Source organism: Salvelinus fontinalis, chromosome 18 (assembly GCF_029448725.1).
Source record: "Salvelinus fontinalis isolate EN_2023a chromosome 18, ASM2944872v1, whole genome shotgun sequence".
Lineage (NCBI taxonomy): Eukaryota > Metazoa > Chordata > Actinopteri > Salmoniformes > Salmonidae > Salvelinus > Salvelinus fontinalis.
The window spans coordinates 51,719,843-51,732,953 of record NC_074682.1 but is presented as its reverse complement, the minus strand read 5'-3'; the positions used below and the strand labels follow the sequence as shown (position 1 = coordinate 51,732,953).

At 46.1% G+C, this 13,111-nt stretch overlaps 1 protein-coding gene across 2 annotated transcripts in view; it reads left to right on the top strand.

The window, feature by feature from the left end:
- Window positions 1-13,111, top strand: part of LOC129815733 (collagen alpha-1(II) chain) — a 75,283-nt gene that overhangs the window by 11,565 nt on the left and 50,607 nt on the right. For both annotated transcript variants that reach the window (XM_055869802.1, XM_055869801.1), the window contains 2 exons: window positions 3,207-3,308; window positions 8,937-9,014. In XM_055869802.1, the coding sequence (XP_055725777.1) occupies window positions 3,207-3,308; window positions 8,937-9,014 (180 nt within the window). The remainder of the gene's footprint in view (window positions 1-3,206; window positions 3,309-8,936; window positions 9,015-13,111) is intronic.

Genomic DNA, 13,111 nt, shown 5'->3' with positions numbered 1-13,111 from the left:
TTTAAATCTGTGTTTGTGCATAATTTTTTGCCGGTACGTAGATTATGAATATGTATTCTTGAGGTTGTCTGAAAGGGAGATTTATGACAAGAGATGTTCTGATTAAGAAGAAAGATTTGTCACACAGTGCTGTTAGAGTTGATGTGTTCAGGCTGTTGTCTAATGAGAGTCTTCTCGGAAAATGTTCTGATTATGAAGACCTTGCGTATGTCTGTATGTCAAATCAAATTTATTTATTTCAAATGTTCAAATCATTTTTATTTATAAAGCCCTTCTTACATCAGCTGATATCTCAAAGTGCTGTATAGAATCCCAGCCTAAAACCCCAAACAACAAGCAATGCAAGTGTAGAAGCACGGTGGCTCGGAAAAACTCCCTAGAAAGGCCAGAACCTAGAAAGAAACCTAGAGAGGAACCAGGCTATGAGGCTAAATGTCTGTCTGTCACAGTGAAGGAGGTTGTTCCTTCAGGTTCTCATTTAATAGAATAGTTTTAATGAGAGATTTTGTGTTTTGGTTTCATTTAGTCTTGTGTTTGCCACAAGCTTTGGTTTCATTTAGTCTTGTGTTTGGCACCAGGCTTTGGTTTTATTTAGTCTTGTGTTTGGCACCAGGCTTTGGTTTCATTTAGTCTTGTGTTTGGCACCAGGCTTTGGTTTCATTTAGTCTTGTGTTTGGCACCAGGCTTTGGTTTTATTTAGTCTTGTGTTTGGCACCAGGCTTTGGTTTCATTTAGTCTTGTGTTTGCCACAAGCTTTGGTTTTATTTAGTCTTGTGTTTGGCACCAGGCTTTGCTTTCATTTAGTCTTGTGTTTGGCACCAGGCTTTGGTTTCATTTAGTCTTGTGTTTGGCACCAGGCTTTGGTTTCATTTAGTCTTGTGTTTGGCACCAGGCTTTGGTTTCATTTAGTCTTGTGTTTGGCACCAGGCTTTGGTTTCATTTAGTCTTGTGTTTGGCACCAGGCTTTGGTTTCATTTAGTCTTGTGTTTGCCACAAGCTTTGGTTTCATTTAGTCTTGTGTTTGGCACCAGGCTTTGGTTTCATTTAGTCTTGTGTTTGGCACCAGGCTTTGGTTTTATTTAGTCTTGTGTTTGGCACCAGGCTTTGGTTTTATTTAGTGTCTCGTTGGTTGTTGTTGTGTCTGTAGTGGATGTGAAACTGGCTTGTTGGTTCATTGTGGTGTCTGTAGTGGATGTGAAACTGGCCCGTTGGTTCATTGTGGTGTCTGTAGTGGATGTGAAACTGGCCCGTTGGTTGTTGTTGTGTCTGTAGTGGATGTGAAACTGGCCCGTTGGTTCATTGTTGTGTCTGTAGTGGATGTGAAACTGGCCCGTAGCATGTTTGCTGGAGTACATTGGTGACATCACGCCATTGGTGACGTCACGCCAACTGCTGCTCACATAGTGACAGACTTGTCTCTTGCTCTGTTGGCTAAAATGGTTGGCTCTGAGTGGCATGTGCACCGTATTTATGCCGCCAATGATTTTACTTACATAACTCTGGTAGATTTATTTGACAGGGGAATGCACCTGATCTCTGTGAATCTGGCAAGTTTAGCTAATAGTCTCTGGCCAGGTGAACAGGTAGTGTTTAGCAACAAGTGCCAGATGTGGAATTGGAATTGGTTTTACTTTCTAAATTGACTGGAACATCATTTTTTTTTATTTTTTTTTTATGAATTTGGAATGGAATTGACCCCAACCCTGGTTATAACAATGGATACATTGTCCTCAGGTCCAGCATGTTTTCATATTTGATAATGGAGATTTTTTTTTAACTTTTACAATTACTGTTTTTATTCACATTTTCAGTCTACAATTTGCTTTTCCAATTTGGCATTTTTGTATTATTATTTTGTACCTGCTACTATAGAAACATTTACAATGAAGTCTTTGTTTGCACCGAAATTAAAGAGGAATGAACGCACACAGTGTTGTGAACACATTCCTTGAAGGATCATTTGTCAGAGCATGCAGTGTGGTATGCTGGGTTTCCCAGACGTGTGCTTCCAAACATTTTTACCTGCCAACTTTTTCCTCTTGTTGTTGAATGAGCTACATCTCATCTCCATAACACCTATTATTGGGACTACGGATTACGGTGATTAAAGTAACATACCAGTTTAGATTCTACTATTGAGTTTTAATACAACTTTAAGTACATAGACATAACAATCACACGCTTTGACATGAACTGTCTGTAACTCGCAAAGTCAAACATCAATGACTCACAGCAACGGGCTGGTTGACATCATCCGTTGACTGAGGGAAATGTTGGCCAACCCTTCATTTCATGGAGTTATCAGGAAGTGTTTGGAAAGGACACAGTTGGTATTAGGTTGCTGTAACAATATCCAATATCTACCTGGCCAGGTTGTAATCATGTATTCCAGGTAGTAACATGCCGCAGGCTGCATCATGGAATAGAGGCTGTTTACATGCTGGATTTCTGGATTTTTTTTCTCAAATTTTTTTGAATTGTACTTTTTTAAAAAATTTTATGGATTTATTTTGAATGAATAACGGTACAAATTGGTGCTCAGTTGCCGAGTGGGATAGTTGGAAAACAGTTGCCCAAATAATTACTGCAGTGTCCTAAGTGATCAGAATCTGATCCACTGCATATGAATTCTTCTGGACTTTATCCTATATTCAGACTTTTTCTCAGTAAAGTACATTTAGCCTAGATTGTCCTTTCTCTTCTGGTGATTGTAGTTTTAGCTGATGGCATGGGGATGGCATGGGACTACACTGTGCAGAGTAGCAGCACCTACATATCTGGAAATATGGAAAACAAAATGGCACCTACTGTACCTCTCTAAGACAACTGTCAATGGACATGATTATTGTCTCACATTGCTGATGGGCAGTTTCATGTCCCTGACTTGACATTTTCATCTGAAGTATAGGATTACCACACTTTTTTTTTTCTTTACAATTTTTGTGGGATTGTATTATATTTAATCTTCCCCCTGTCAATCAACTTATTTATACTGTGACTGCCAAGGAAATTGATTTATTTGATGTTGAAGTGACAGCGTTCAAAGTTCAGTATTTTTATTGTCCATTTGGGATAGAATTTGAAAGAAATATAAAAGCTTTCGAGGAAGATACCCGATTGAGATGACATGCTATTTCTACTCCCAATTTATTCGTATGTACTTGAGGAATTATTAATCTAACTCCTCTCTCTGTCTCCCGTCTCAGGGCAGTCCCGGGCCCCGTGGCAGAGATGGCGAGCCTGGTACCCCTGGTAACCCCGGCCCCCCCGGACCCTCAGGACCTAACGGACCTCCCGGCCTTGGAGGAGTAAGTATCTCTGCAGAAAAATCTGAAATAGCAGTTTGTGGTGCTATAGTCCCAAAATATATCAATGTGTAAAAGGGAAAGCACATGCAGAGAGCAAAATGGACGTGCTTTCCTCTTTTATGGATCATGGAGGTGTATCTCAAAATGACAAGGAGTGGGCTAGCTAATTCTATCAATAAAGACTTTGTGGTTGAACATGGGAAGTGAAAGGGTGTAATAGTGGAAGGGTGTGATAGTGAAAGGGTGTATTAGTGAAAGTTGTAACAGTGAAAAGGTGTAATAGTGAAATGGTGTACTATTGAAAGGGTGTAATAGTGAAATGGTGTAATATTGAAAGGGCGTAATAGTGAAATGGTGTAATATTGAAAGGGCGTAATAGTGAAAGGGTGTAATAGTGAAATGGTGTAATATTGAAAGGGCGTAATAGTGAAAGGGTGTAATAGTGAAATGGTGTAATATTGAAAGGGCGTAATAGTGAAAGGGCGTAATAGTGAAATGGTGTAATATTGAAAGGGCGTAATAGTGAAAGGGTGTAATAGTGAAATGGTGTAATATTGAAAGGGCGTAATAGTGAAATGGTGTAATATTGAAAGGGCGTAATAGTGAAAGGGTGTAATAGTGAAATGGTGTAATATTGAAAGGGCGTAATAGTGAAATGGTGTAATATTGAAAGGGCGTAATAGTGAAAGGGTGTAATACTGAAAGGTTGTGATAGAGAAAGGGTGAAATATTGTGAGATGTTTTGCACAGAAGACCTAGGCAAAGAAACGGCGGTATAGTGTAGAATGGTGGGATAGAGAGAGACACGGTGGAATGCTTTTCATTCCTGGTGAGAGAAGAGGGGAGGAAGGAGGGAGAGAAAGAGGGAGGTGGCTAGACAGGAGGTAGCATGATAGATTTGGGGAAGGGGAGAAGAGGGGAGGAGAGGAAGGAGGGAAGGGGAGGAGAGGAGAGAAGAGAGGAGGGGCTTTGAAGAAAACACAAGGAGATATTTGGTGAAGGAGAAAGATGAAAATAGTTATTGTACACCCCTCCCTGTCTCTACTGTTGTTGATCTGGTATCCATCCCCTCTACCCTCTACTGTTGTTGATCTGGTATCCATCCCCTCTACCATCTACTGTTGATCTGGTATCCATCCCCTCTACCATCTACTGTTGTTGATCTGGTATCCATCCCCTCTACCATCTACTGTTGATCTGGTATCCATCCCTTCTACCATCTACTGTTGATCTGGTATCCATCCCCTCTACCATCTACTGTTGATCTGGTATCCATCCCCTCTACCATCTACTGTTGATCTGGTATCCATCCCCTCTACCATCTACTGTTGATCTGGTATCCATCCCCTCTACCATCTACTGTTGATCTGGTATCCATCCCTTCTACCATCTACTGTTGATCTGGTATCCATCCCCTCTACCCTCTACTGTTGTTGATCTGGTATCCATCCCCTCTACCATCTACTGTTGATCTGGTATCCATCCCCTCTACCATCTACTGTTGATCTGGTATCCATCCCCTCTACCATCTACTGTTGTTGATCTGGTATCCATCCCCTCTACCATCTACTGTTGATCTGGTATCCATCCCCTCTACCATCTACTGTTGATCTGGTATCCATCCCCTCTACCATCTACTGTTGTTGATCTGGTATCCATCCCCTCTACCATCTACTGTTGATCTGGTATCCATCCCCACTACCATCTACTGTTGATCTGGTATCCATCCCCTCTACCATCTACTGTTGATCTGGTATCCATCCCCTCTACCATCTACTGTTGATCTGGTATCCATCCCCTCTACCATCTACTGTTGATCTGGTATCCATCCCCTCTACCATTTACTGCTGTTGATCTGGTATCCATCCCCTCTACCATCTACTGTTGTTGATCTGGTATCCATCCCCTCTACCATCTACTGTTGATCTGGTATCCATCCCCTCTACCATCTACTGTTGTTGATCTGGTATCCATCCCCTCTACCATCTACTGTTGTTGATCTGGTATCCATCCCCTCTACCATCTACTGTTGATCTGGTATCCATCCCCTCTACCATCTACTGTTGTTGATCTGGTATCCATCCCCTCTACCATCTACTGTTGATCTGGTATCCATCCCCTCTACCATCTACTGTTGATCTGGTATCCATCCCCTCTACCATCTACTGTTGATCTGGTATCCATCCCCTCTACCATCTGCTGTTGATCTGGTATCCATCCCCTCTACCATCTACTGTTGATCTGGTATCCATCCCCTCTACCATCTACTGCTGTTGATCTGGTATCCATCCCCTCTACCATCTACTGCTGTTGATCTGGTATCCATCCCCTCTACCATCTACTGTTGTTGATCTGGTATCCATCCCCTCTACCATCTGCTGTTGATCTGGTATCCATCCCCTCTACCATCTACTGTTGATCTGGTATCCATCCCCTCTACCATCTACTGTTGATCTGGTATCCATCCCTTCTACCATCTACTGTTGATCTGGTATCCATCCCCTCTACCATCTGCTGTTGATCTGGTATCCATCCCCTCTACCATCTACTGTTGATCTGGTATCCATCCCCTCTACCATCTACTGTTGATCTGGTATCCATCCCCTCTACCATCTACTGTTGATCTGGTATCCATCCCTTCTACCATCTACTGTTGATCTGGTATCCATCTCCTCTACCATCTACTGTTGATCTGGTATCCATCCCCTCTACCATCTACTGCTGTTGATCTGGTATCCATCCCCTCTACCATCTACTGTTGTTGATCTGGTATCCATCCCTTCTACCATCTACTGTTGTTGATCTGGTATCCATCCCCTCTACCATCTACTGTTGATCTGGTATCCATCCCCTCTACCATCTACTGCTGTTGATCTGGTATCCATCCCCTCTACCATCTGCTGTTGATCTGGTATCCATCCCCTCTACCATCTACTGTTGATCTGGTATCCATCCCTTCTACCATCTACTGTTGATCTGGTATCCATCCCTTCTACCATCTACTGTTGATCTGGTATCCATCCCTTCTACCATCTACTGTTGATCTGGTATCCATCCCCTCTACCATCTGCTGTTGATCTGGTATCCATCCCCTCTACCATCTACTGTTGATCTGGTATCCATCCCTTCTACCATCTACTGTTGATCTGGTATCCATCCCCTCTACCATCTACTGTTGATCTGGTATCCATCCCCTCTACCATCTACTGTTGATCTGGTATCCATCCCCTCTACCATCTACTGTTGTTGATCTGGTATCCATCCCCTCTACCATCTACTGTTGATCTGGTATCCATCCCTTCTACCATCTACTGTTGATCTGGTATCCATCTCCTCTACCATCTACTGTTGATCTGGTATCCATCCCCTCTACCATCTACTGCTGTTGATCTGGTATCCATCCCTTCTACCATCTACTGTTGTTGATCTGGTATCCATCCCCTCTACCATCTACTGTTGATCTGGTATCCATCCCCTCTACCATCTACTGCTGTTGATCTGGTATCCATCCCCTCTACCATCTGCTGTTGATCTGGTATCCATCCCCTCTACCATCTACTGTTGATCTGGTATCCATCCCTTCTACCATCTACTGTTGTTGATCTGGTATCCATCCCCTCTACCATCTACTGTTGTTGATCTGGTATCCATCCCCTCTACCATCTACTGTTGATCTGGTATCCATCCCTTCTACCATCTACTGTTGATCTGGTATCCATCCCCTCTACCATCTACTGTTGATCTGGTATCCATCCCTTCTACCATCTACTGTTGATCTGGTATCCATCCCCTCTACCATCTGCTGTTGATCTGGTATCCATCCCCTCTACCATCTACTGTTGATCTGGTATCCATCCCTTCTACCATCTACTGTTGATCTGGTATCCATCCCCTCTACCATCTACTGTTGATCTGGTATCCATCCCCTCTACCATCTACTGTTGATCTGGTATCCATCCCCTCTACCATCTACTGTTGTTGATCTGGTATCCATCCCCACTACCATCTACTGTTGATCTGGTATCCATCCCCTCTACCATCTACTGTTGATCTGGTATCCATCCCCTCTACCATCTACTGTTGATCTGGTATCCATCCCCTCTACCATCTACTGTTGATCTGGTATCCATCCCCTCTACCATCTACTGTTGATCTGGTATCCATCCCTTCTACCATCTACTGTTGATCTGGTATCCATCCCCTCTATCATCTACTGCTGTTGATCTGGTATCCATCCCCTCTACCATCTACTGTTGATCTGGTATCCATCCCCTCTACCATCTACTGTTGATCTGGTATCCATCCCTTCTACCATCTACTGTTGATCTGGTATCCATCCCCTCTACCATCTACTGTTGATCTGGTATCCATCCCCTCTACCATCTACTGTTGATCTGGTATCCATCCCTTCTACCATCTACTGTTGATCTGGTATCCATCCCCTCTACCATCTACTGTTGATCTGGTATCCATCCCCTCTACCATCTACTGTTGATCTGGTATCCATCCCCTCTACCATCTACTGTTGTTGATCTGGTATCCATCCCCTCTACCATCTACTGCTGTTGATCTGGTATCCATCCCCTCTACCATCTACTGTTGTTGATCTGGTATCCATCCCCACTACCATCTACTGTTGATCTGGTATCCATCCCCTCTACCATCTACTGTTGATCTGGTATCCATCCCCTCTACCATCTACTGTTGATCTGGTATCCATCCCCTCTACCATCTACTGTTGATCTGGTATCCATCCCCTCTACCATCTACTGTTGATCTGGTATCCATCCCTTCTACCATCTACTGTTGATCTGGTATCCATCCCCTCTATCATCTACTGCTGTTGATCTGGTATCCATCCCCTCTACCATCTACTGTTGATCTGGTATCCATCCCCTCTACCATCTACTGTTGATCTGGTATCCATCCCCTCTACCATCTACTGTTGATCTGGTATCCATCCCTTCTACCATCTACTGTTGAACTGGTATCCATCCCCTCTACCATCTACTGCTGTTGATCTGGTATCCATCACCTCTACAATCTACTGTTGATCTGGTATCCATCCCCTCTACCATCTACTGTTGATCTGGTATCCATCACCTCTATCATCTACTGCTGTTGATCTGGTATCCATCACCTCTATCATCTACTGCTGTTGATCTGGTATCCAACGCCTCTACCATCTACTGTTGTTGATCTGGTATCCATCCCCTCTACCATCTACTGTTGATCTGGTATCCATCCCCTCTACCATCTACTGTTGTTGATCTGGTATCCATCCCCTCTACCATCTACTGTTGATCTGGTATCCATCCCCTCTACCCTCTACTGTTGTTGATCTGGTATCCATCCCCTCTATCATCTACTGCTGTTGATCTGGTATCCATCCCCTCTACCATCTACTGTTGTTGATCTGGTATCCATCCCCTCTACCATCTACTGCTGTCACATAGACAGAGACACACTGATTCTGTTTAGTCATGCTGTTTAGTCATGCTGTTTAGTCATGCTGTGCGGTCTGAGAGTAGACTACCATGACAGATATTATACTGTTATGACGAGAGTGTTCAAATATGTTTGTGGTCATATTACAGTGTCTTATGGATGCCATTTGTCTTCCAACAGAACTTTGCTGCTCAGATGGCTGGAGGATTTGACGAGAAGGCTGGCGGAGCACAGATGGGTGTGATGCAAGGACCAATGGTGAGAGAGATTACGAAAAACATCATAACACTCTAATCCTGGCGACATTTTACCAGTCTTCTCCTATCGGCTTCGGAGTAGTATCGTTTCCCAGGTTCTATAGGTTCTCCTGTGGGATGCAAAACAAATGCAAGAATGTCACCTCTGGTCTGCTCTGACTAATGCTTAGGTGAATGGGTATCAGAGTGACTTAACACCCTCCTATGGAGCATCCAGGGTTTGGTTTGGGCCAACACCCTCCTATGGAGTATACCAGGGTTTAGTTTGGTGCAAACAGACTTGGTCTTCATTAGTACATTTTTTTGAGCTTACTGAAACTCCAACGAGCTGGCTGGCATCTGGCATCACATCCATCTTGCATCACATCCATCTGGCATCACATCCAGCTGGAATGACCTCCAGCTGGCATCACATCCAGCTGGCATCACATCCAGCTGGCATCAGATCCAGCTGGCATCACATCCAGCTGGCATCACCTCCAGTCTCTCAGCCAGAGGGAAAAGAAGAGCACACTCACTAGGAGCTATTTTGGTTTGCAAACCCACCAAGCAGCGCTCGGCTGGTGGAGCTGAAGTCTGAGACCCAGTCACCACTGTGGATTGTACCCCATGAGAGACCTGTGGAGAGGGGAGGTGGGGATGACTCTTCACTGAGCGTCAACCCCCTACGTCTCTACCTACACCCCCTGGTCCCTAACACAGCGTCTTCACTGAGAGTCAACCCCCTACGTCTCTACCTACACCCCCTGGTCCCTAACACAGCGTCTTCACTGAGAGTCAACCCCCTACGTCTCTACCTACACCCCCTGGTCCCTAACACAGCGTCTTCACTGAGAGTCAACCCCCTACGTCTCTACCTACACCCCCTGGTCCCTAACACAGCGTCTTCACTGAGAGTCAACCCCCTACGTCTCTACCTACACCCCCTGGTCCCTAACACAGCGTCTTCACTGAGAGTCAACCCCCTACGTCTCTACCTACACCCCCTGGTCCCTAACACAGCGTCTTCACTGAGAGTCAACCCCCTACGTCTCTACCTACACCCCCTGGTCCCTAACACAGCGTCTTCACTGAGAGTCAACCCCCTACGTCTCTACCTACACCCCCTGGTCCCTAACACAGCGTCTTCACTGAGAGTCAACCCCCTACGTCTCTACCTACACCCCCTGGTCCCTAACACAGCGTCTTCACTGAGAGTCAAGCCCCAACGTCTCTACCTACACCCCCTGGTCCCTAACACAGCGTCTTCACTGAGAGTCAACCCCCTAAGTCTCTACCTACACCCCCTGGTCCCTAACACAGCATCTTCACTGAGAGTCAACCCCCAACGTCTCTACCTACACCCACTGGTCCCTAACACAGCGTCTTCACTGAGAGTCAACCCCCTACGTCTCTACCTACACCCCCTGGTCCCTAACACAGCGTCTTCACTGAGAGTCAACCCTCTACATCTCTACCTACACCCCCTGGTCCCTAACACAGCGTCTTCACTGAGAGTCAACCCCCTACGTCTCTACCTACACCCCCTGGTCCCTAACACAGCGTCTTCACTGAGAGTCAATCCCCTACGTCTCTACCTACACCCCCTGGTCCCTAACACAGCGTCTTCACTGAGAGTCAACCCCCTACGTCTCTACCTACACCCCCTGGTCCCTAACACAGCGTCTTCACTGAGAGTCAACCCCCTACGTCTCTACCTACACCCCCTGGTCCCTAACACAGCGTCTTCACTGAGAGTCAAACCCCTACGTCTCTAACTACACCCACTGGTCCCTAACACAGTATCTTCACTGAGAGTCAACCCCCTACGTCTCTACCTACACCCCCTGGTCCCTAACACAGCGTCTTCACTGAGAGTCAACCCCCTACGTCTCTACCTACACCCCCTGGTCCCTAACACAGCGTCTTCACTGAGAGTCAACCCCCTACGTCTCTACCTACACCCCCTGGTCCCTAACACAGCGTCTTCACTGAGAGTCAATCCCCTACGTCTCTACCTACACCCCCTGGTCCCTAACACAGCGTCTTCACTGAGAGTCAATCCCCTACGTCTCTACCTACACCCCCTGGTCCCTAACACAGCGTCTTCACTGAGAGTCAACCCCCTACGTCTCTACCTACACCCCCTGGTCCCTAACACAGCGTCTTCACTGAGAGTCAATCCCCTACGTCTCTACCTACACCCCCTGGTCCCTAACACAGCGTCTTCACTGAGAGTCAACCCCCTACGTCTCTACCTACACCCCCTGGTCCCTAACACAGCGTCTTCACTGAGAGTCAACCCCCTACGTCTCTACCTACACCCCCTGGTCCCTAACACAGCGTCTTCACTGAGAGTCAACCCCCTACGTCTCTACCTACACCCACTGGTCCCTAACACAGCGTCTTCACTGAGAGTCAACCCCCTACGTCTCTACCTACACCCCCTGGTCCCTAACACAGCGTCTTCACTGAGAGTCAAGCCCCAACGTCTCTACCTACACCCCCTGGTCCCTAACACAGCGTCTTCACTGAGAGTCAAACCCCTACGTCTCTAACTACACCCCCTGGTCCCTAACACAGCGTCTTCACTGAGAGTCAACCCCCTACGTCTCTACCTACACCCCCTGGTCCCTAACACAGCGTCTTCACTGAGAGTCAACCCCCTACGTCTCTACCTACACCCACTGGTCCCTAACACAGCGTCTTCACTGAGAGTCAACCCCCTACGTCTCTACCTACACCCCCTGGTCCCTAACACAGCGTCTTCACTGAGAGTCAAGCCCCAACGTCTCTACCTACACCCACTGGTCCCTAACACAGCGTCTTCACTGAGAGGCAGTGGCCACACCACCCAAACACACACACATACAGTCCCCAAACACACACACACACAGAATCCAAACATTCACCCACACTCCGCCTACGAATGGACATAGAGCACCATTGATAAGCCGCTAGTCCGTTGCGGCGGTGGATTTGTCCTCGGTGCGCCCTGCTGAAAAGATGACTTTCATTCCCTTCCTGTCAGTAACTGCTCCGTGCTGCCTCAGGGACGTTTGCTTTGGCTGCTGCCTTGCATTTCTCCACTATAATCAGTCTAAACACCAACACTATGAATACTGTGTTATAGAGAGCATAAAAGGTTGTCTTACTGTTGTCCAAGTGCCCTTTCATGAGTGGAGGAGTGGAAATCATGTGTTTTATTATTTTAACGTCTTCGTTTTTCTTAGAGAGAAAGTCTAGGATGCGACTGAAATGCCACCCTATTCCCTTTATAGTGGACTACTTCTCCCCTACTTAGTGCACTGCTTTTGCCCAGTACCCATAGATCTCTGGCCATAATTAGTACACTATGTAGGGAATAGCGTGTGATTTCAGATGCAAGCCCTCGACATTCTCACTAAACTCCAGATCAGGTACATTTTCTCTTCGTCTTGTCTTTGGTCATGTAATGATTTTCTCCGTGTGACAGATTTGGCTCATCACCTGTATAGAATGTGAAACGTCTCTCTGAGCTCTGAGTGACGATGCACGATGACGTTGAGCTGACAAGAGTATTACACCTGCTGACAAGACAAGTCTTTATAAACCGGAGGAGATTAACGTTAGATCAGTGAGCAGCGCAAGGATTACGTTGAGGATTTCACCCACTGCTTTTATGATCTTATTAATGAAGAAACAAGGTGGCTACCGTAGGGCTCAAGCCTCCAATTCAGAGTACAACACTTCTGGCCCTGACCTCTGAACTACAGAGAGAGAGGGGGGGGGGGGATAGAGAGAGAAAGAGAGAGGGAGAGAGAAAGAGAGAGAACGAAAGAGAGAAAACAGAGAGGGAGAGCAAAAGAAAGAGAAAACAGAGGGAGAGAGAAAGAGGGAGAAAGAGAGGGAGAGAAAGAGAGGCAGAGAAAGAGAGAGGTAGAAAAAGAGAGAAAGAGTCTGAATGTGGAATTCCAAAACGATGTATGGTTCTGACAGGCAGGAGGCAGACAGGAGGCAGGCAGGAGACAGTTAGGAGGCAGACAGGAGGCAGACAGGAGACAGGCAGGAGGCAGGTAGCAGACAGGAGGCAGGCGGGAGGCAGGCAGGCAGGCAGGAGGCAGACGGGAAGCAGGATAA